Raw genomic sequence first — 25,857 nt, 5'->3', positions numbered from 1 at the left:
TGAAAACGTACACTGGACAGAACCTCGAACAACAGCTAATTTTATAATTGGTTGAAAATAGCCTAGCCCTAAATAATAACCTGCCTTATTGGGTGCTGAAGTTACTTTCCGGTTTTTGGAACGAAGCTGGTTATTCGCTATGGCTATATATAAAAAAAACAAATAGTAATAAATAAAGATGTGGTTATTCGAAAACAATTATTTAACCGTTCCTTGTGGTGTTAAAGTGAACTAGCTGTTGCCCACAGCCTGGACCTCAGGTCAACTATATCTATATTCTAAACTTTATTAAAATACTATTAAACAAATACTTTCAATAAAATATCAAACATATTTCACAAATCATAATTTTAATATTAGTATAGATATGGATGGATAAACCGACGACGACCGGTGGCGTAGTGTTATAGTGACCTGCCTATGTCAAATAAATAATGGTCTGAGTGGTCGTTTGATCGTAAATATGTGCACTGGGTTGATTAAATTTTACCTGCGCCCTCTATGGCGCTGTTTACTAGAGTATCACTTTATTAGTAATCACTTCGTTGTATTGTATTACCGTATATGCCTTATAGTAAATAGCATGCAAGGTTGCCCTGCATCATGATCTCTATGCGTCGGTAAAAACGATGGATTGATGAGCAATTAATTTGGGTAGCTTGATGTGTTATTGACTGTATGTGTTTTGTGTGTAAGCATATCTCATTGGTTAAATTTACTTCCCTGGAGACCATTACAACATTTAGAGACCTCCACATAGTCTGTTGAAGTTGTTACAGGAGTATGTTTTTAAAATTTTACCTATTTAATTTAGGTACTGCCTACTTACTAATCCCATTTATATCAAGAATTTTTATTTATTTGAATTTAATTCACATTATAATCAGATATAGTTTATCACGAAAATTATCGTAGAAATTTGCGTAGTTCAAAAAGTGTAACGCGTTGATTTTCTTAAGAGCGTAAAATTGGGGGTAAAGTTTGTATTTGGAAATTTTTAAAAGAAGTGTTTAGGGTATTTTAAATATATATATATATATATATATATATATATATCTTAGGGGGACTGTCTTAACCATTTCAATAAACGTTACAGAACACATTTCTCTCCACGTGTAAAAAAAAGTATAGGTAACAAAAAATATCCAATCAATATTTATATTTAGTAGTAGTCATTAATGTTATCAAATATTGGCTAATATGTGTGTGAACAAAGATTGATAACAAAAACATTTTAGCATTAGCTTTATCTGATCGACGCCATGTGGAAAACCTTTTGATTAGGTTGATGATAAAAACATTGCACTTATTATACATAGGTGATTTTTGTACCGAAAACACACTGGTGTTATTATTTTACCCGATTGCGTCAGAAAAGGCAAATATAATAAGTAGTAAATATGTATATTTGGCCAATAGTGAGACAATTTCGATTTACACTAGCTGCATCCCGCGGTGTTACCCCGCTATTGACTATCAGACTTTTTGACCAAATCCTACGGGTTTCGCGTACTTTCGAAATAAAAAATATCCTTTACGTTAATCCAAGTTATCAGCTTGCCACATTTCATAAAAATTGGCCATTTGGGCGTGAAAAAGTACAAACATACTCACAAACTTTCACCTAATATTAGTGGGAAATGGGATATAATAAATCTACTTAATTATGAGTTAGGATTATTTTTTTATATTATCAAGCAGGCAAAAAGGCATACGGCCTATGCGCATGCAACACCCGTCCAGGAGAGTCACATGCGCATTTACCGTCTTTGTGGCTTGGTGTCTATTGCCACAGTGCTCTGTTATTAAACTTCCTCTCTCTGCCTGGCTCCTTAAACTGGAACACTAATACTTGGTACTAATCTTATTAAAACGTATAATTCTATAAATAAAATGATGTCAACTGCAAAATATTGCAGCATTTTGTTTTTAGCTACACCCAAGCAAATTTGTATTTCGATTGTGTGTGTCGCGCTATAAAAACGGCACAAAACAAAACTGACGTAGGTACTATTACTACCTACTCAGCATAAATTTCTTTTTTTCAGAACGACTTCTATAGATTTAACGGGACGTATTACTCAACTCCAATCGCGGTTACCACACCCACGTTACCGCGGTCACAGGTAAACAGCTTGGGATATTGCAGATGAGAGGGATTCCTCTCAGAGCACCCATTATTGTCACACCATGTTAATAGCACTTAAATATTCTCTCGAGATACCAGTCAATATTTTATGTAAGTGCAGTCGGAGGCAGATAAACGTAACCCTAACCTAACTTACTACCGTGAGGGATCAGATTTATCTCTCTTTTACCACAAAAAATAATATAGGTAAAAAAATTAAATTTTTGTAATTTTTGTATGTTTGTAATTCCATCGATTCATGGAATGTACTAAGTGCTATTGAAATCTGATCTATTCGACTCGGTGCTCTGAGAGGAAGAGCTCTCAGATTTATATAACATATATTGCCTGCACTTGCCATCTCCGTCCATTTGGTTGACAAGTTTTTCCAATTTCCAAATTGACAATAAGATTTTTTTGGACAATTTGTTGTTTCACAACATAATTTTATTCAGCATCAGACCCATTCGATTCAGGTATATAGGAAATCTTAACGTTAAAAAGTATATCTATTAATTTTTTACATCATCATGTGGCAATTATAATTGCCAGATTGTAACACCTTGATTGTACTAGTTTATTGGACTCTTTTGTAATGTAATATATTTTAAAATTATTTAATTATTAATTTTAATGGTATTATGAAAAAGCACAGTTATCTTATAAAAAATATTCATAAAATTAATGTCTGCAACTGCCAGAGATAAAAAAAGACTGGCGGATGCGACAACCCGATAAAAACTAACTCATAACGATAAAATAAAATAAGTTATTTATAAAGTCATTTTTATTATATAAACCTTTGGAAATTATAGTTTTTTAAGGGCAACTTTTATGGACGGAGTATTAGTATTTGTGTGTCTATGACCACATGGCACTAACACTTAACCCAAGCTAACACTTGCACCGCTTCGATACAAAAAGGTCTTCGAAACGACTAAAGTCTAACTAAACACGCAACCTGGGTGTGCTTACTTACTAATATTTTGTTTATTCATATTTGTACTCACATTTAACTAATTTTTATTATAGTTAACTCCAACCAAGACAGATTCTTCCTTGGTCAGAGATCACAATATTCTAATTTCAAAAATATTGTCATGTTTACCTATTTAATTTCATAAAAAAAAAAATTAAGTATACAATTACATTATACGGATATTCACGCCAAGGATGCATTAATCTCGATTTACGATCGAGGTTTTTACCAATTGTACTTTTCGCTTTGATTGCGAGGAAATTAACAATACCTAAACATTCTAATATTTCTAACGTCTTAACCAGTAACGTTACTGGTCACTTACAAGCCGATTAGACGAAGATTTTACTTTTATTTTTAACATTTTGTATGCGATTTTATGCTAATACTTTATGGTTTGAGTCTAAAAATTAAAATTATATGCGGCTTACATATGTAATGTTATATCTATACATTTTAAGAGCATGAGAAGTGAAAAATGTATTTTCATATGGACAGTTCTAATTTCGCAAAAAAAATACCTACAATATTATTTTCGAAATTAAATAATAATTCGAATTAAAATTTTATTAAAAATAATGTTAATCGATATTATTCATTAACAAATAAATGTTACAAAACCAAAACAGAATTCCTTGAACATGAAAAAATATATTTTCCTGCTCGTTATTACATCGAATGCTGAGTACCCGATTTGACTCCTATGTAATAAATCATAGCCAACAATAGTTTACTAATAACAATAGGCAGGGTATCAGTATTCCACTCTCGCCACAGGCCAATACATAACGTATAATGGTCACGGAATTTAACGGCACATAAATGAATTTTAATATATAGCATAACATTTTTTATATTTTAATTTGAACAATAGATACACCAAACCTACCTAAGGTATGTATGTACAGTAATAGTACCTACAGTTAAAACATTTTTTCCTGTATTCCCAATGACATTCTTAGTAGTTACTAAGAATGTCATTGGGAATACATTACAATAAGTAGTTACTTAACTTAGTAACTCGTCGGATCCCAGAATCCACAAAAAATATAACATTTTATTATTTTTACGAATCACTTGTGCGAACAGTTTTTTAGGAATAATGCTGTGGGCTCTTACCTGGTAAAATTAATATATACCTATTAGATTATATATTTCCTAGGGCGGGAACCACACGCCTAAATTACGTTAGCCACGACAAAGACTGACTATTTACATCTGTGATCATGTTGAACAGACCTTGACACAATACCCACACCTTTTGGCTAACAGCTGATTACACTGTGGGAACTATAGCACTGTATTGTAATTATAACCAACTATTATAAATTTTATATTCATAGCTCTAGAATAAAATGTCACGCGTTAATAATTTATAATCGGTTGCTTCCAAAATAGACATGATTGAAGTCTGTTATTTTTATTTTTACTGTACTTGATTCAAATATACTTAAAAACAAAAATCTAGATATCTAGATAGATAACATTTCGCTATTCTATTTGAGCTTAACTCAAATCTGGGCCAGGACAATAAAAACCTATAAATCTACTCATCCATGGATATGTTCACTTAACCAATCAAATTCAGAGGTATGTTCACAATTTTATTTCGGAACCCTAAATAATATGCCTTTAGGTCAACGCTCCACATCAACTCTTGGCAAGTTAGCACAAAAACTATTGCGAACGTGATTCACTGACACACTTCTCTTGTTCGCATTGTTATTAGTACCTACATTATCTTCCTAGAAAATTACGTGGATTTGGCAGATCTCAGTCAATTACTTACACCCAACGACCGGCATAAAACTTTATAGTTATAGTTTTTGACATCATCATAGTTTTATGTACAGTCAACAGCACATCAAGTTACCTTGCATGAACCTCTATGGCGCGGTATTAGCGGCAACTTTGCAATTACTTTGGGTGGGTCGATGTGCTGCTGATTGTACCTAATCAAATGCATAAAATAGATTACTTAATAATACTGATAATACTAATTATGCAAAAGAAGACGAATAACGAAAGAGTTATATTCATGTTAGTGTCTTGAATTCGAGGAATTACGAGGGTTTAATTGCTATCGCCGGCAACCACCGGCAACACTTGCAAAATGCTAGTTAGAACCTTTTTTATAACTCATTGAGAGGAAACAGCCAATAAATGAATGAATAAATTCCAGTTCGTACGACTAGAGTGCAAAAGTCCATTGATGACCATCCTGTAGCTTTAATAATAAATAAAAATATCGATGTAGCCAACGATAATTCTTCACATCGTTGAAGTTGTTAAGAAATCAGGTTAAAAAATACACTATCATGCACGATGTGATGCCGGCTTTGTCTTGAACAAAGCCGGCATCGCATCGTGCCAGAATCGATATTGGATGGAGTCACATCGTCGATCAAGATCTCTCCACTCGATCTACTGAGCAATATTGAACATCACCATACATACTCGTATTATTAAATAGTTTGTAACCAATTGCAATATTTCCCTTGTTTAAATATTTATAGATAACTAGCTTTTACCCGCGACTTTGCCCGCGTCAATTTCCCACGGAAATAGTATTTTTTAAGAGATACGATATATAATTTTTTGCAACATTTCACGAATATCTATTAAATGGAAGCTTGAAGAGGAACATACATATTCACTTTAATATTAATTGTAAGTAGATATTAATTGAGAACGAAAAACTGAAATAAGATTGAACAAATCTGAGATTTATTTTAGAACTATGTTGTATAGAATATTGTTGATTCTCCCTATTGGTGTCAAAACAAAAAAAAATCTAAGCACCAGACGGACACACGCACATACTATAGGCCATGGGAAAATGGCTGTTCCAGATGTACTTCGGCCACCTTCAATGTTTGCCATTGGAAAATTTCTGGGGATTATTGGGCTGGAAGGCTGGAAGCTAGTCTAGTAGTGCTCTGTATCCATTACTGTATCAGTGGATAATAATAACCCAATGCAATATTGCAAAGTCGTTTATAGTAAATCCCACAGGAATAGTACATTTTTTCCATCTTCTTACTTCGAGATTTCAAGAAAAAATGTGAAGAGGTACTATGGTAAATAAACTTACTTTCGCATGTATAATATTTGATGAGATTGTTAGGTAAATACTTAAACTAAATTTTGCACTAAATTGAAATATGTATGGTGAAACAATAATAAAATGCCTTCATGTTAGGTAGGTGCTAAGTTCTAATTTTCAAACAAAAGTAGAGCAGTAATTGATATTAACTGTTGCTGTAACTGTAGTGTAAAGGCCGCAAAGAACTAAGAAACGTGTGTCTTAGCCGTTTTGCTACCGTCACGTAGATTTCATAGGCATTCGTTATCTTATTTCTAGAGTAACGAAACGGCCAAGCTACACGTTTTAACTAGAATGTAGAGTATGTGATGTTAGGTATGGTAGTTAGGGCGCATATATCAAGAATCTTGGCTCTACATGAGATCTAACCACTTTTTCATACATTTTGACAAAAGTGTAGAGTTTGTGAAGCAAACTAGACTCGTCTTGGCAACATTTTTACATGAAAATGTTTTTGGTGGGATCAATTTACTAATTATACTTCTAGTTACTAACACTATACTTCTAATTGAGTAGCTTGAAGTTCCTACTAACTTATCAATCAAACAATAAGAAAATTTCTTTTCACGTGTTTTTAAACAGGTAGAAACAGGTAGAATCATGGAGGAATCTAACTTTATCTGATATGGAAGATGAAAAATTCAAATATGATAATGCCGTGCCAAATAACAAAAATGTCAATTTGCAGAGACTACAAAAACTTTGCAAACGTTCTAGTAAATATCGTAGCCTGGCATTTGACAAAGATAATGGCGACGTAGAGTAAGTTCGTGAACAAAGGTCATGGTCCGACCCCAGATTTGTATGGGCAGGATTCCCACGGTATATGATTTAGAATATTCTTAGCTCTGAAATTAGAATAAAATTAGCCAAAACAAAGATCTAGGGAGAATAAGAAGGGGAAGAAGTCGTTCAGCAGAGAGATGCGTTACTAATAATACCATAGATTTACCATAGATTAAGATGAGAAATTAGTGTAGACCTAAAGAGATCAAGGGGAAAAGTCGTCTAGTAGAAGGATTAGATACAGGGAGACATGAATGATATCCATGTTTCTCTGTATCTAGTGCTCATCTAGTTATCATGGATCTACTATTTGTAAGTGAGAAATAAAGAGGTGGCCTCTATCCAAAGACAGACGAAGCAAGGACTGCTGTAATGATAAACAGATGTCTATCTTAATTGTACCTAAGATTACAATTAATTAATTTTACAAACATATTTTTATACCCATAAAAATACAGGTGGATATTTTACTCAAAGAAATGAAGCATGTAAATCTATGTTCCAAACGTATTACGTTTAGGCTAGTAGGTAATGTTTTTACTAATGACACGGTTCGCGATCGATTACATGGACTATAATTTGTTCTTTATTAAACTCTGTGTTAAACGTAAATTGAATTATAATCACTGCATAATAAAGAGTACTATGTAGTAAGTACAATGAACCGATCCAACTAGATTCCATTGAATAAAAAAGTTTCAGTTCAACATTCTCTCAACTTGATCATGTCATCTTGAGTAAAGTATATTCCCAACACAGGTGACTTTTGACAATATTTACCCCGCTGTCGTGTTATTATCTTAAGACACAAATTTCCGGTATTTCGTTACCTACTGTGTATGTCCACATTTTGATTAGATAATTTTGCACGTAACAGGTCAATGAAATGGTGATGTTAGTAGCGAATTTTTAGTGCATTTAATCCTAATTCAACACTAGAAATTAGACTGTAAATTGATTCCTCTAAAATATACTTATTTTTTTAAGAACTTAAGGTTTATCTATCTCGGATTTAGTATTGCTTTGGTGACCTATATATTCAATTGGTGACCTTTATCAAATTTTAATAGATATGCCTATCGATTTTTATTCGAACTATTTATTCTACTGCACTATTTTATCTCCATACACCTTCCTATTCACAAACTACTTTCTACATAAACCTTCCTATTCACAAGCAATGAAATAGTTTACGTTTATATACAAAATACTTTACTATTATGAGTTGACAATGCATTTTTCAGAAATAACGCGTAAATCTGATTTATTCTAAGTTTCGCACTAGTTTTGTGAAATACCAGGAGAACAGAGAAGACGAAGAGTGTCGCATTGCGACGAGCGACGCCCCGTCTTGCACAGCCTCCGAATCCCAACGATGTAAAAATAAACGCCTGCCATCCCCACAGCCCGCAACTAATTTATTGCTCGTGTTTATATGGCGTGGAAATGATTTATATCTGTTATTGTAAAACCCCGTTTAGTGGTACATTCGAAGTTTAATCAGTATCTTATGATTTGAACAGACGTGTTCGGTAAATGTAAAGAAAAAGAAAATTTCTGATCATTGGAAACTTGAAAATAGTAAAATTATAAAATAGTTATATACGGAGTATAATTGATGAAAATTTCATATTTGCTAATATAATGAAATATAAACATATAATTTAAATAGGCAATAGCATTTAGATACTGACATTGATATGGGAAAATATGCATCCGATGATTAGGTATCATAAATAACTACCATCAGCAAAAACCAACTGAAATACCTAAGTACGATTTTCAGGATCGGACCGTTCAAAATCTAAGTACATGTACTTACGTTTAACACTTATATATTTAGTTGTGGATGATAAAATAGAATAGCTTAGTTAATTTATTATATTGCTGAATGTGCCTAATGGCATACTCAGCCTCGCCGATATAATGAAGATAAAATCAATACACACAGTATATATTTCGTTCGATAGGTTGGGATTCACCATATGAAGCTAATCCCATAGCTTTTATTGCAAGAGATAACAATTAAATCAAACGATATGTCAAAAATGTCCATTGCGGGAGAAGCATGTGGAAAATTTAAATTAATATTTCTCGATCTTATATCGTCAATAGGTACCAAATCAACCAACCCAAATTCATTGCAAATTTATCGCTATGACGGTGGCGGGAAAACCTGTTTCCACATCATATTAGTCTTATTATGTTATTAATAAAAATGTTAAAACGTAAGAGCTAAAATGTGTTTCTGTCAATGACAAATGTTAAAGAGTGCGATAATGACAAAACATATTTAGTTTAAATTAAAGTATGTTTTATCTTTTTTATGAATACACTGAGGTTAGATGGCAAATTAGCTTTATCTTCGCCTGTTAGTCTCACTTTTCTCCGCATGTTGCCGCGTCTAAAAATAACTTAAAATTTTGAAGATTCGGCTGTGATTTTAGAACCTGACGTCAACCCTCCCTGGGAATGCTATTGTTTCCTATCAGCTGCCTAGGCCTATGTATACCTTAGCGCCTCGTACGACATCCAAGGGAGAATATGAAGCGGTGCTATTCTAGTGCGGAACCAAAAGTCACTAACCTACTAGAAAAATCTATGTATAACAGTATTAAATAGGTACGAACGAGCAGTTTGTACCTAATCTTAGTAACTTATTTATATTTCAAGGTAGCTTATTGTCGTTGGTTTTTGATTATTGATGCTACAAAATGAACCAAATGATGACCACAAAATAACTTTTGTTGCCAACATTATCATAAACCAGTTGTTATAAAAAATCACTAGTCGCGCATTCTTATTACTAGGCGATAAACGCTTTTTTGCTTTGCATTTTGCAGTTAGGCATTAATTAATCGAATTTTGTGTAACTTAATGTTACTCTAACTTTCAGTTAATATATTTTCTTCATAAAGCAAGTGCCATTAATTGTACCGTTTCTTTCAACCACGAATACTAATTCCAGTTTCTCTCTTTACAAAAAAATCGAATCGAATCGATTCACTAACTTCTTACTTACATAAAACTTAGACTAGATTAGTTAAAGTACGCACAGTACCTACTTGTACTTTACATATTTACATTAAATTTTAAATAAATAAATGAAATAATTAGATCTGAAATCAAAAATTAATTTTATTTTACAGAACAGTACACCAGTCAACTTGGACGTTAACTTTAGCCTGTGCACAAAAACGCAAAGTGCGCCATTTGGTCTAAAAGTTGCGTCAGTGGCGCGCAAGGATGAAGTTAACGTCAACGTTGACTGGTACAACCCACTCTAAGTTTTCCAAATCAACGCTAGACATGCAACATCCGTTGTTATATTATCAGTGATCTAGATTATGTACATAGCAACACATTTAAACATTCATTAGATAAGATAGAACTCTTTTAGGAAGAATGCCCGATAATAAACATGATGTTCGTAAAATATTCAATGTAAAAATAAGCGATGACTTCCGTACATGTTTTTAAGTAATTATCGTTTCTAACTTACATTTAGGTACTATCTATTGTCCTCAATACTTGGTGGGTGTGTCAGAAGTTTTAGTACTTAATAGGTACTCCAATTTTTTTACATTGCAAATAACTAAGTAGGTGTGTATTTATCTATTTATTTGGTGGTCCGCACACATTCGCCACCACCATATAACCACCTGTGGATGTCGTACGAAGCGAGTAAGAGATAACCTTAAAGTCTTATAAGCGATAACAGTATTCCCAATGAGTGATCATAAATTAAAGCCAAATCTTCAAAAAGAAGGCGAATTCAATATTTAAATTATAATAACATTTTATACGTGTCTTCATTGTCGCGACCATTGTTTTTCTTTTATCTATGGTCACGAGCACGGGAACCGCCCATCATTACATCAAATTGCGCTCACGCAATTATCGTATACAAATGGAGAGATAATGAATAGATTCGTCTAAATTTACTTGATCTAATGACGTAAATAACAATGACACAGCTTTTTGTATAATTTCCTTGCCTTGCCAAACCTTATATTAAGTATATCCGCGTTCAGTGATGCATCATCATCCATTTTTTACGGTCCAGCCGTTGGACCATGACATTGAGCTCTATTGTCTGAACTTTTGCTGTATCATTTAGGTAAGGATTTTATTTGAAGTTTCAAATTTTCGTAGTATTCAGCCGTGAATACTCAGTAAGTACTGAGTACTCAGTATCTATATAAAAATTGACATTTATCTGTAATATACTTCATAATACCTTTAAACGTGGTAACCTGCTTTATTATATAGTTGTCTTATTGAGGTGTTGGCACCAGATCTTAAGTGTAGACATTAAAGTGTTAATCATGTATGTAGTATATATCCCCCTACACCTTCGAATTATGCTTCTATATTTCTTATGGAAAAAAATCACCCCCAACAGTAGGTATATTCCCACAATTTATTACCGAAGTCTATGGGCAATAACATTAATGTTCCACACGAATTTGTGCATTCGTAAAATTGTTGTAATTTGATTATTTATGCAAGTTACAAATTGCTGATAAGTTATAAGAAGTTTCTGTAAATTATATACATTTTTGAACGAAATAGTATGATCTAATCTTTGACACCCACGACTTAACCGTCTTGATGTAATCCATAAATTGGAAATCAAATTATAAGAAAGCCCCGTATTGAACAAATCAAGGAAAGATGAAGTTGGATATGAAACATTCAGTTATTGGAGAAGATTACTGTAATTTGAGTAATGATTACTAAGAATAAAGTGATGACTTTCCTTCGTGGGAGTCATGCAATAGTTTGGTGGATATTATGAACATTGATAAAACTACTTAACGGTGTTAATCAAAATTTTCATTTTAAAAAAATCCCTCGTAAAATTTTGCCACGTTTTCTGTTGCGAATAGTTCTATCATAGAACTTATTTCTATTCATAGTTGTACTCTCAATCTAGTTCTGTGTCCTCTATATAGTGGCCTTTATATTTTCTGTGGTCACTGTGGAACTAAGCTAGACTTGTGGTTTTACGTATCATATGAATTAATTTATTATGACCTGACATTTTCTAAAATACAGCAAAGTTTATTAGACCTGTTTTGTGGAATAACACATTCGAAGTTATCATAAATGTAAGAATAAATAGACTAGACGGTATATTATTTGATACTGAATAGCGCATGACATATACAATTTCTATACGCAAAACGTGTTAAACAATGGATAAGTATATGTCTATCAATTTTATTGATTTATCGTGGGTGACTAACTCTGAAAAAGCTGTTGCCAACGCTTCTTTCATCTTTGATGACATACTGTACCTAAGTTTGAAGGCCTTTAATAATACACTTACTTCATCACGCACGACACGCAGATAAATTGGATTTAATTAAAACATTAATGGTGTATGTAGTGGTATATACCACTATATTTTGCAAAGGTATTTCTAAAAAAGAAACTTTTTTACGATATCTCATAATAAAATTGCCTCAGACTAGGAGGAGCACATCGCATAGTCCAATACAGATCTCGATGGTGAAACACTACACAAACCCTAAACCCCATCTGGATATGGACCATAAGTCGAAGAGTAGTAAACATAGTGATGAAATTAGATACAACGCTTCATGCGTGATGCGTGGAATGACATGGGCAACAAACAGTTTGCATATATGCGGGCAACTTTGACACACCTATACTTATAAATTTAGACCTTGAATAATAAATTGATATAAGAATCTGCCATTGAAAAGCAACTACATCAGATGTGGCTTACATCTACTTTTAGTGGCCCAATAAACATAACAATGTATGTAAACGACACTAGCTGCGAACAGAACTTTCATTTTCATAGAATTTCTCGATGAAAACGCATTTTAAGTGTCTACAGGATGTCTATTCTTGTACCAGTGCCAACGAAGGTTAGTTCAACCGATGAAGCATTACCACGAAATATAGATATCTATTTGGAGATGATCTACAAGTCACACTATAGTAATATACTTCAGACAAGTACTTGCAATTCGAACACACCCAATACCCATCATAAATTATGTAGCAGTAAATGTAGTTTCATCACAGAAATGGTTCCCACAAATTGGTTTTGCCAATATTCATAACCATTCCACTCCCTTAACTTAATTAGTTGACGCAAACAATTTCGATGATAGAGGCTCTGTTACTTATTGTGGAGGAATTCATAAATCAACTTTATGTTTTTGTGTATTTTAAGATAACATTTATGGAAATGATTGAGTATTTTTGCTACTATTAGGTATGACAAATTGATACCTATACTCTAACTCCAACTCTCGTAAATAAGTAGGTTGGTAAGGTACGTATACTTACCATTGTCAGAGTTAAGAGAGCATTATGAATTTGAATATTACTTATCTACACACCTAAATAGAATAATCAGTTTATTGCCTTTCTAGGTACCTATACTAGATGTTGCCCGGGACTTCGCTACCGTGGGAATTTTTAAATAGGATATACCTATAGCAATCTTGGATATCTAATCAAAATATTTTTTGAAACCGGTTCGGTAGTTTTGGAGATTAACACATACAAACTCACATACGCTTACCTACCTCTTTACAATAAATAGTACCTACCTAAAACAGCTTCCTATGTCCACATGTTCAGCAGTATATAAGCGAGTAGGTATCATAAGTAAGTACCTACTTATCAGATGAATTTAGATAACAGCATATTATTATGGCTACGAATTAATGGTAGCGAAGGCGTAAATAGGTAGGAAGCTACCTACGAGTATACTCATGGGTGTAACGTAAAAATAATAATTAAAATGATAAGATATAGCCTAATGCTATTGTTACCGGACCGGATATAGTGGTAACAATTTCATTATCAGATAAAATTATAATCCATAAATAACTAGGTAATCTTAAGTGGGAAAAAATATCGATAAAAGCAATGTTTTTCATAAAAAATATGTTCAAAAACGTCATTTATACTTAAGTGAACAAACGGAATTCGTTTCAGGTGATTAACAAATATTCGCGATAACTTAATTGTATCGACAACGGCAAAATTAATACAGAAAAATAATTTTTCCTTGTACGTACCTACGATACCTAAAGGTGCTGATAATTTTCTATAAACCTTGAAACTATGGTAGCTTATTAAATTACCTTTATCCACACATTGCATTTTATTGAAAATAAGTACAACAAAAAAAAATTTGGTACCTATATAAGGCAGTCTCGTCTCATGTCCGATCTAAAGGTCCCCAAATATGACCCTATGGCATTACTCTGTTGGATGGCCAATCGTTGGATCAGATATGAACCAAAACGACAACTTCATGACTTGTTTGAAAAGTTATAATGTACTAAAGTCGAACACATAATTACCTACCTAGTAATAAGTAGGTACCTGTTGAAAATTGTGTCAAATGTTGCTTATACAGTTGTAAAATACTAATACGTTATTCATAGCTATATGTACCTACATACATCATCGCTCACTTACTTAAAGAGACAACTAATCGATATAGTTACAATAACTAATCTGCCGTTCTAATATCAACTTTATAATAACAGCGCAAGTTTGAAATTTACGTAGCAAGCCGTGCCTGTAACATCCTTCGTGCAAGAGAATGCGTTAGTTAGAAATTGCCTTTGATAGATATTGATCCTCGAACAACAGTCCGTCGAAACACGCGAGGCAGTAATTGTGTTTGTTATTATAGAACCTTTCAGGACACGCATACCTATGCGTGTATGTATAACTATCTAGTTATATGAAAGTTTTTGTAATCAATAAAACATCTAGAATACCTACACAGACGATGAGTTGATTGATTACAGTTAACGTTCTTCCTATATTATAGTTAACGTAATGGTGCGGGCAAAATATTTTCTTATAGGGTAAAAAGTATAGTAAGTACCTACATTACATACATGCAAACATAGTGGAAAGGGGGTGTAGATGATGTTTACTGCATCAAGACGAGCTATATAAAGTAATGAAAGCCTAGATGATCATACAACATTATTAAGAATGTCAGGTATTTTTGAGCATTTTTACTAAAAGATGCCGTTTGGAAAATAGCGATTTTTTCAAAAAAATATATTTTATGATGATTGAGGCATCTAGAATGTTGTTTGAAGTGTAATTTACTAGAAAACATACTTTCTTTCTATAAATATATTGTTTCATTAGTAAAAAACATGAATTAATCGGACAGTGCGTTAAAATTGTGGTCAGTTTGATGACTCTTTAAAACTGCTGTATGTTGAAAATAAATTAGTATAAGACTCGACTTTTTCTTTTGTATGATCCAAATAAGTCAACATATTATAAAATAATTCTTAATAATGCAGAAATAATATGTATTCTCTAAAATTTACATTTTAGTTTCAGTTTGGTGACAAGTCATGCCATTGCGCTCATAATTTTCTGTTTTATGTTAGTTTAGAAACAGGATATTAATATTATTTTTGTTACTATTAAAATATTAATCTAAGTAAAAGATTTATCGATAAAATACTAGGCAGGGTACTAAAAACAAAATTAATAACACTAAAACATTATATAAATTGGGCCAGTCACCAAACTGACATATCAAAAATCGTAAAGCTGAGTCTACATGTGGGCATAATTTGTTAAATAAAAGTAATAGTTTTTTCCATATTTGTTTAAATTATTTTTCACTAGCTGTTGCCCGCGGCTCCGCCCGCAGCAGAAAATATCTTTGTTACTTTTTCATATAAACTTTCACCCCCCCATTGCAGCCACCACAGTTATTTTTTACAAAGTAGCCTATGTTTGATCTATGGTCATCAACTATATCCAACCAAATTTCATGGAAACCGGTCCAGCGGTTTAGCCGTGGAAGCGTAACAGACAGATAGACAGACTTGCGCATATTTATAATATTAATAGGGAAGTAGGGATGGTAGGGATAATTAAATGAAAACATCAAAACACAAAAGCATATCATAATCAGTTTTATACTTAAATTCTTTTAAGTTACAAAAAATATCTAAAACATTAACGCCCATAGTTGGCTTCTGATACTATGGCTTGGCCACTTTTATTTTAATAATAATTGTGAACCTCCTTTTTTATAAGTCCAGCCGCAGTCCAGCCTATATGTGACGGCATAAAATGTCACATAGCTGACGGCACTTTTTTCCACCTGAGATTAAAGAATAATTTATTTTAGCTAAGTTAATTGATATTTTTCTTAATTGTACAGCTAAAACCTTATTGCAATAATGTATAAATTGATTGAAAGTAGTTTAAGCGTACGATATATCACACAATAAGAAAAAAGAGGCTCCAAACCTGACTTATAAAAACGTGGTCAACCGCCGACAGCGGTAAACACACCAACTTTTCTGCACGAATATGACATATACTAAGACCTTTGTGGATAATGTTGCCATTCGTAATAAACAAAATAGTTTTGATAGAATAAATATATCCATTTCGACGAACACTGTACTGTCAGGTCGGCTGCAGTTTTCGAGTATTTATTAAATCTCAATTTTCCGAGTCTAATTAAAGAGTTTTAAATAATATTTTTAATTCAATTAAACTAACTAACATCTCTACTTTAAGTAATAAATAAACTTTCTATAGTGTATCTATATAAAATATTTCCGTAAATTACAATTTTCTGATGCTGGCAAGCACTGGGACAGCCTAAAAAAAGCTCTTTTTGGGACTTTAGATCAATATTATTAATTCAATTAAGCTTATTTATACAAGGACTGTTCATTACATACAAGTCAAATATATTCAGATGTAAATAAAAAACGTTATATGTATTTTAATGAATTTACTATATAACTTAAACCTTCGGGACACCCTAAAAGTGAAGGGGGCAAGTTTTTTTTTTAAATGCCAAGTATTTAATTGCTGAACAAAAAGTCGGTCCATCATTATTGCGATGCAGGCGATCTGTCGTCCAATTTTTATACAGTCGATTTCAAGTCAAACTCGTTCCCTTGCGGAGACGACCAAAAACCCGGAAAACATGTATTTGGGGACTGCATTCTACAGCGACATTGCACACAGTCAGTTATGGGTTTACGTCCGGACTATGGTCCGGACATAAACCGGGCTTTTATGAGCAAATTACGTAGGGAACAAACAAATGTCTGGCCATGCCGCTTCCGCCTGACCCTGGCAGAGGACGCAAGCCAAAGAAGTGCTGGCTTGATGTCCTCAAGGATTATATGGGTGTTAATGGTCTGGCAATTAAGAATGCCGAAGACCTTGCGAGATGGAAAATAAAAAGTATCAGTCAGTAAGTATAAAGCATAAACGCTAGGTTTGGTGGTATTTATTTCTCCTCACTTTTTAATTTGTAATGATGTGGTGGTGGTCCAAAAATCTCTCAGGTTTGAATCCTACTAAGTACATGAGTTTGTATGTACACACTAAGTTAGCATTTTAATAGGGAATTGAAAACAATTTAATTCCGACGAAGAAAAATATCGTGCGGTATCCTGCACATTGGTAGACTGTTGAGTTCACTGGTGTCTTCGTAAATGCCTCAGTCTCCTATTTACTCTGGATAAGAAAAGACAAAAAAAAGTAGTTAGGTATATTCTCCGCTAGCGAGATTAGTGGAAGATAAAGATAACAGAAACAATGTAAACAAAGGTATTAAAAAACGTTCAGAAAATAAAGTCTAGACGACTATTGAAAGCCTTGTTTAATTTCGACTTATCAATTTTTAGACGGCTATGAGTGGTTTTTATTTCTGGATGGCAATAATCGCATTCGCAAAAACATATATAGGTAAATTCTTCGGCGACTTCCAAGCTAATCACACAAAATTTACCCATTTCAGCATTAATTCATACTCTCTCTAATAGCATAGCCATCAAGTCTTTGATGTAAAAATCGCGTGTAGTAAATCATTAGACATGGTAGGTCCTAAAATCAACCGAAAGAATTCAAGATTTTTACGAGAAAACCAAAGCAACAGCTCTACATAGTATATAAATAATATTCCAAATTCTATTGTTTCAAAAGACAATAAACTTGAATGGATGAGGGGTGGTTGAACTCCTGTGACCTCTGGTGACCGCTGTTGACCTCCCCAGTTTTGTTTTTCGGTATTTGGTGTAAGCAAGCCCAAACATGTCACTTCACTTAGGTAGGTTTTATTTAGTAAGCAGGCAAAATTTTATTACAGACGTCATCATATTAATTTCACCATAGGACCTAGGACCGCACGGATTGGATCATGCGTGTTGTCAAGTGGTTAAACTCGACTATAGTATTTTTGCATTCGTCATTTAATCACACCATTCTAATAATATTACAGTGGCGAAAATATAGAAAATTGACGTTTTATAGACGAAAGTATCTATTTCAATATATAGTTCTAGGTAGGTTTATAAAAGTGATAGTATTACGGCACGCGTGTGTTTACAAAGTGTATGCAAAATTGCATTTTTTCGATTTGAACCATTTCACAAATTGTACGCGCATCTCAACTGATACTTAAGTAATAACGTGTTATCTGCATGTTACATTCTTCTAATATGGCATGCGTATAGTTTCGTGTTAGAATATCACTTCATATCAATAGCGTCTTTTAAGGAGGATTGACGTCTGACAGGCGGTTGTAAAAGCCGAATCTTAATTTTAGATTGACCACGAGCTTCGCTGCATCAAAGCCTCGAACGAACCGAGAACAATACGGATATTGAGAGAGAGAGAGAGAGACAACTCAAGTCTTCCAAATACCGCTTCTTGCCAGAAGAATTTTTCGGAAAAATTCAATTTACTACACGTCACATACATCTATATATGTGACGTGCAGTAAATTGAACCGATCATTTTTGTTCGCGTGCTGCGGAGATTAACACAGACAGACAGTGCATCGGGAATGAGGTTAGGGAGAGTTGCAATGAGAAAGTGAGCGAAATGGCGAAAGTTACTTGTTTAACCATGAAAAGTATAAATTCTTACTATGAAAGGAAATGCTACTTCTATGCTCAACAGTGGGCAGAAAAAGGCAGCGATGACGATGATGATGATGAAAATAAATACATACATTATCACGTTTTCCAGTATGACAGAGTAGACAGTGTCAAGAGTCCGAAACTTGAACGCCACATTTAGCTGGATAGCGAGCTTATTATTTAAACAATAATAATGGTGCAAATTAATAAAGCGCAAATAGCTACATACCTATCAAGGTGCATGCAATCTTTAAGATTGAGAGAGAAGAGAGAGTTATCATCAGGTCGACCAAATCTTCAACTTTTTATAAGGTGATTTATTATTTTTTTTACACGACCTGTAGGGGTACCATCAACTTTTACAGAACGATTCCAATGTAACTCAGTTCAATTTAGGAACCTGAAATGAATCGCATTCATACTAAAAATTAAGTCGATGGTACGAATTTGCGATGCAGTTCAGTTTAGGTCGTAAAGTGGATCGCGTTAAGAGATGATGGTAAGCCTCCAGGTCATGACACACGTCATCAAATACGTATGCATACACATTTTTAACATTATAACTGTCTCTATTTTATCTATTCTTCCCCTCGTGATGGAGAGACTGTTAAATCAAGACTGTTATGCAAATTTAATGAGCTTTGTCGAAGAGGAATTTATAATAAAGTTTCAGTAAGGACTGGTAAAGTGGTAACAACTATGACCTACCCAACTATGACAGAAAATGAGCTGTCATATTTACTACCTCTCGATAAATAACTGCTAAAATGTGGAACGGTGATTTTGTTAAGGTAAAAAAATCACTTAAGTAAATTTATTAAAATGACGTCGTTTTTCATTTACTCGAGTAGTATCTAAGATCTTTTGATTACAATTTGTGTGGTGACTAATTTGATGCTTATCTACTTAATAATTTTATTAGTTATGTAAATTCCAAGACCCGCACGCAATCGAGTAATCAATTAATTAATATGTATTTCAATGTTAATAACTTTGAAGAAATTAGTCATAATTTAGAAATTGGTAGGTTTAGTGGAAAAGTGCAATTGAAATAGATGACCGACCATCTTATAAAAATGTTCGCATATTTTCAAAACGACAAAATGTATGTATTGCATATCTAATTGCATAAAATCAATAACGTATGTCTTGCATAAACTAATATCACGTGACGGACTGGACAGCAACTTTTTTAAAATGTTAATATATAGTTGGCATAGAGCGTGTTCCCGTTGCTCAGTCGCGTTCCGTTGCGACGTCGCAGTACGGGTAGCTCCGTTGTTTTCTATAGGTTTTGACATTGACGTGCGTTGCTATGCATCGAACCTTTATACAATTTAGCACGTTCTGTGCTGATCCGTCGGCGACGGATGTCAACATGATGCGAGGCCGTCGGAGCGTAACCGAGCAATGGAAACAAGTTCTTACTAAAACCCGTGAAGATGACACATCGGTGTAATAAAATAAACTTTTTGAAGGTGAACAAGTTTTTATTACGAAACAGCTTTTCATTAGAAATTATATATTATTCAACTGTTTATCAATGGCATACATAAATTACCTGAGGAGTCTTCGTGAGATTTTCTAAATTTACTATATTTCTATTGTCGATGCATATTTTTGCAAATTTGCGTTATACTTTCATGATATGGGTATGGGCTAGGGTATGGGAGATAGTATTTTTTATACTACCGTAAAATATACACATACACCTGCTAAATCAAAACGTCAAAACTACCTAGTAGGCATGCCCAAGAATAGCACTGCAGTACTTACCTACTATACCGGTTTTCTTTTTAATTTTGTGTTTGAATTAAAAAAGAAAATTATACGTACAATACAACAAAATTGCTTTTTTATTTTATTGCTTTATTTGGATTTATATTTTTGTATTATTTATTTATAACATGCGTATACACATACGCTCACCGTGAAAACTAATGCAGTATGAGCATAACTAATGATTTATGAGTTTAATATTAATACAGATAGGTACCAAACGTACATGATGTCATCATCTATGCGTTCGACTCGGTGTCGATGCTACATCGGGACAAAAGTAAAAGCGCTTTCACATAAGTGAATTTTTACATTCTAACCACAGATATAAAAACATTGATTCTAACCCAACCTATACTAAACTTGACGACTTCTTCTTAACTTCATGTTTAGTGCCTTTACTATATATATTACTATATGATGGAAGCAAATTATCAGTGCCCGCAGAATCGGACTCTTGAGTTATATTTTTACACTTTTTGAAAATGAAGTTCTTCAAAAAGTGCGTAAAAAAATTGATATACGTAAATAAAACAATGATAGCATCTCAGATGACAGTCTTAAGTAAAATCATGATTTTTTTTTTAGTTTCTCTTCGAGAACGGCACCCAGCAGGACGGTCTGCTAACCAGAGATAAATTCATGGAGGTGAACGCGAGGATGGTCGCCAGGCGGGAGTTCCTCAGCAGCGAGTGCGCTAGGCTCGGTCTGGACGGCTCGAGCAGCAAGGCCTACGCATGGGAGTACCTCATCAATAGGCAGTACCACGTCATATGGTGAGTAGCAAGGATGGTCGCCAGGCGGCCGATTTTGATGTGTTTATGTCTAAATATTAAATAAAGTACCCAAAATCGACTGGCCCGTTCAACATTAAGTATGTCTGAGTATGATAATCTGAGAATTTAGAACCAGAACTAATTTCCACATAAATATTTATATTTTATGGTCGGGTCGTGTTCAACGTACGTACGAGTAACAGCATATCGCCGTTATCAATTACTTGGAAATTCCCCTCTATTACCAACATATAGAAGTTAAAGTTCGCAAACTTGACATCTAGTTTACTGTACCCATGTAACATATGCACGCCATGCATTTGCATGCCAGCACACTATTAAATTGTCAGTCCAATCACATGTATCATGCGAACTTTTTAATGTCTATTGTGTATCGCACGAAGAACTTAATGGGACATTCCATTACTCTAATTAAGCTGTAATAGGTGCGGTGTATTGTATATTGTACTGACAAAGGAAATAGCATTAGCGTCATTTGTGTTTGATAATTTAATGACTAGTGGAATTTCATTAATTTACTCGGTTCGTACTAAGCTCCGATCCCTTGGGAATTTCGGAACATGTACCTACGGTTGGTAACTACATACGTCCCTTATATGACCAGATTGTTACCATTTTCCCATCAAGTTTTAAACTCAGTTCGCCTCTAAACTAACAAACAAGCTATATACGTACTAAATTAGCTTTTACTTTACTAGTATACATCAATATAATTTAGTATTCACCATTTATCAACATCTTGCGTGAAGGAGAAATACAAGCATGTCAAACATCCTTCGAAACCTCCAAACATAAATATAAATAAATATGATATCATTAGAAGGATAGGATTCAGCGCTAATTTATGTCACAAAATTGACCAAGAATATGTCACCGAAAATTATAGTCACCGATAGCTTTTAAGCTGCTCCCGAGATAGATGATAAAATAACAATCTTTACAACAGTTTTTGCTTGCTTTACAGTGACACTCATTACGCATTAATTTCAGGTGTAACATATTCAAAGCGGCGTCCACATCGTGGATGTACAACTTCAACCTAATGGCCAACTACACAGCGTCATTCCTAGACAAAACCAAAGTGGTTCTCCTCGAGCTAGCTAGAAAAAAATACGCCAGACCCACGGTCGAGATGATAAAGAAGGCACAAGCAGACTCCATAACGTTTCTGATTGTAAGACATCCCTTGGAGAGGTTGGCGTCGGCGTACAATGATAAAATCGTGCATGCATGGCCGAAGTCCTTCCACGATAAGATGGGGCAGAGGATTATCAAGAAGTATAGAAAGGTTGGTAGAATAATAGAATTGACTGTATTATTTTCGTGGGTAGGCAATATAAACTAATGTAAGATTTTTCTGCTCAATTGGATTTTTCCATGTCGATAGTAGATAGTCATACGATTAGATATTTTTATAACTGGAACGAAACGTATGTATTGTTAGCGGTACAGATGCTATGAAGCTTGTTCAACCTGTTGAAACTACATATCGAAAACATACGTTGTACATACACTGCATGTGTAGTGCACTGCAAGTTTTATTGTTTGTTACGCCTTGTATTGAACACATAAAACATTTTTCCCACTTCGTATATAATATTAATCCTTAAAAACTGGTCTGTATACGTAAAACAAAAGGTAATTTCCCGTTATTGAAGACATTCTAAAATCTAGTCGTCTTTGCCGTCATACCGGCTGGTTTACGACGCTAGTGTCCGTACCTCAAGTGTGTGGTCTGCATTGTAAACATGCTCGAATGTCTGCTACACCATACAGGAACATTGCTTAGGTATGTTTCCGATATTAAGCGCAAATATTGCTTGCCACAAACGGCCGGTATAGTTTTGTTATTGTCTCAAAAGCAGGTTTCTGTGTTAGGTATATATCTATATAAATATCTCTCTCTTATTTTAATATAATTATGGTACCTAAAAATAAAATAGTCACCACTCATTTACAAGCAAACTCGCAACTTGAATAAGAATTAAATTTTTATTTCTCATACTCGGAAAGCATAGTGTATCTACCTATGTTTGATCCGAATAGTGGGTCATCAATCGGGAAAGACTTTTTGCCCAATTGTTGCCCAATTGTTGCCCAATCGACCGCGGGCGTAGTTAATTTTAAAAATAGAATTTTATTTTTGTCCACTCAGTATGGCATTATTAAGAAAAAAATTGATAGGTTTAAGATAAAAAATACATTTTATCGGAATTTATTCCTTTTGAACCTTATCGTCAATCTTGTATAATTTGCCTACTAATTATCCAAACGGCTTAGTTTAGTTTTACGACCACGTTACAACAAACTTCTAAGTAATAATTTATTTTAGTACATAGGTAGGTAGCTACCATTACGTCAGCTCGACATGCATTTTCGAAGTCTAGTTTCATTGTTACCTGTTTGCAGCAACTTAGCGGTAACTCGCCCGCGCCCAAAGAACGGTATCCCGTTTTCGAAGAGTTCGTGGCTTACGTCCTGGACGAGTGGAAGGCGAAGAGGACGTTGGATATGCACTGGACTCCTTACTCAGGCTTCTGTACACCGTGCAAGTTTAATTTCGACGTCATATTGAAGTTTGAGACGTTAGACGTAAGTTTGTATGAGCTGCCTTGGAAAGTAAAATCGCGCTATTAATTAGGTCGCAATTGAACCTCGATCGTTCTGATTTTTTTTGCGTTTCTGTTACAAGCTTCACTTTGAAATTACGTAGTTGTTTTATCAACGGATTACCGTTGGTTTGCTGAAATTATTAGCGCGATTGAGAGGTTGACCTAAAGAGAAAACACAATAACATCATATTAAGTAATGGTCAATTATTTTGTACAAAGCGTACATTTGAATATCTTTCTACCCCGGAAAGCGACGTACTATTTATATCTAATTTTTTTTAATTTATTTTATTCATCTGTGTTGATAGATTATGGTTGATCTAGTAAATGTATCTACTCGCATTTGATCGAACATGTTTGTTACCAAACGGAATCTGCATATTTGTCGTTGACACCTTGCATCGCATTGCTCAAGAGTCATCGGTCGCTAAAAAAGAGGTCGTCATGTTGCATGTTTGAATGCAAACAAACCTGTTGTTTTACGAGTTTTAATAAGATAAAAATATTAGCGGGCAACACTCAATAGGTATTTTACCCACTAAAAATGAAATAAGTACCTACATGTACCATACTACCATTTTTTTACGTATGGACAACGGATCTTCGCTAGGTTTATAGATCCGTTGTCTATACATAAGAAAATTTTTACTTTCTTAGAATTTTCTAAATAAAAATTTTTAAGTAAAATAGGTACTTACCTAGTTGAATAAACAAATGTAAGAATTATCATAGGCATGCGGCGATCAGCCAATTATTTGTAACTGATATAATTACCTTATTAAAATACGTACCTAACTAGAAAAATGACTAGAATGCAACTATTGGTATGCTGTGCCGGCACTTAGCCGCACGTATCTATTACACGCGCCGAATTCTCAATGATGGGAATTTAAAGAATTATCAGAGAACTGTAATAAATCCGTTAAACTAACGGAAGAAAGAAAAAGAAACTTAGGAACTTAGGGAAAATTTCATTAGTGAACAAAGATAATATCGGTAGTTTCGTAGTTTAAATGAACGAAAAGAAAAAATGGATAAATTAAAAAATCGATGCAGGTACGGCTACTTATTAGGTACGTCTTGTCAACAATCGAGTTTGAACCAATCTTCTTCTTGATCATCATGGGGTGCCATCTTCGAATTGAAGTTTGGAGGTCAGTATACGGAAACCCTCGCGGCTTTGGGCCGCTATTTTCAGTTAGTTGTATCTAAGTCCGATCCAATCCTTTATGTCATCAAACCACTTTCGTCGAGGGCGGCCAGGAGGTCTTTTGCCATCAAGAATCAGTCTTACAAACCCAGTGTGGTGGTCTGGTCTGTCATTTTTATTCTCATCGGTGCCACGCAGGCCTACCATCAACTTTACGGAACGATTCAAATGCAGTGTAGTTCGATTTAGGAATTCATATCAAAGGCATTCATATCAAAAATCGACTTGATGGTACGAATTTGCGATTCAGATCACTTTAGGTCCTGAACTGGATGACATTAAGAGATTAAGTCAGGTTGTTGCGCTTTGGAGCTGAGACGCTAACGTTCCTTTTAGTTATTACTTTTTATTTTACCTATGCATAAACACAAGTCATCAGACTCTGTTTTCCTCTATTTCTTAGAGATCAGTCGAGATCCAAGGCGAATTATTTATCTATGAATAATCTTAAAAATGAAATTTCTGTCTGTCTGCGCTGTACCATACAGGCAAACCTCATGATAGTATCTAGTTTCTCATAATAA

The 25,857-nt window shown here is 34.0% G+C and overlaps 1 protein-coding gene across 2 annotated transcripts in view; it reads left to right on the top strand.

The window, feature by feature from the left end:
* Positions 1 to 25,857, top strand: part of LOC128677524 (uncharacterized protein) — a 40,275-nt gene that overhangs the window by 10,194 nt on the left and 4,224 nt on the right. The window contains exons 3-6 of one of the 2 annotated variants that reach the window (XM_053758444.2): positions 2,049 to 2,126; positions 21,303 to 21,490; positions 22,502 to 22,799; positions 23,921 to 24,103. In XM_053758444.2, the coding sequence (XP_053614419.1) occupies positions 2,049 to 2,126; positions 21,303 to 21,490; positions 22,502 to 22,799; positions 23,921 to 24,103 (747 nt within the window). The remainder of the gene's footprint in view (positions 1 to 2,048; positions 2,127 to 21,302; positions 21,491 to 22,501; positions 22,800 to 23,920; positions 24,104 to 25,857) is intronic. The other variant, XM_053758445.1, reaches the window with a different exon arrangement.

The sequence above is a fragment of the Plodia interpunctella genome, chromosome 18, assembly GCF_027563975.2.
Source record: "Plodia interpunctella isolate USDA-ARS_2022_Savannah chromosome 18, ilPloInte3.2, whole genome shotgun sequence".
NCBI classification, from domain to species: Eukaryota; Metazoa; Arthropoda; class Insecta; order Lepidoptera; family Pyralidae; genus Plodia; species Plodia interpunctella.
Note: the sequence above shows the minus strand (reverse complement) of the source record. Positions and strands in the feature narration are given on the sequence as shown.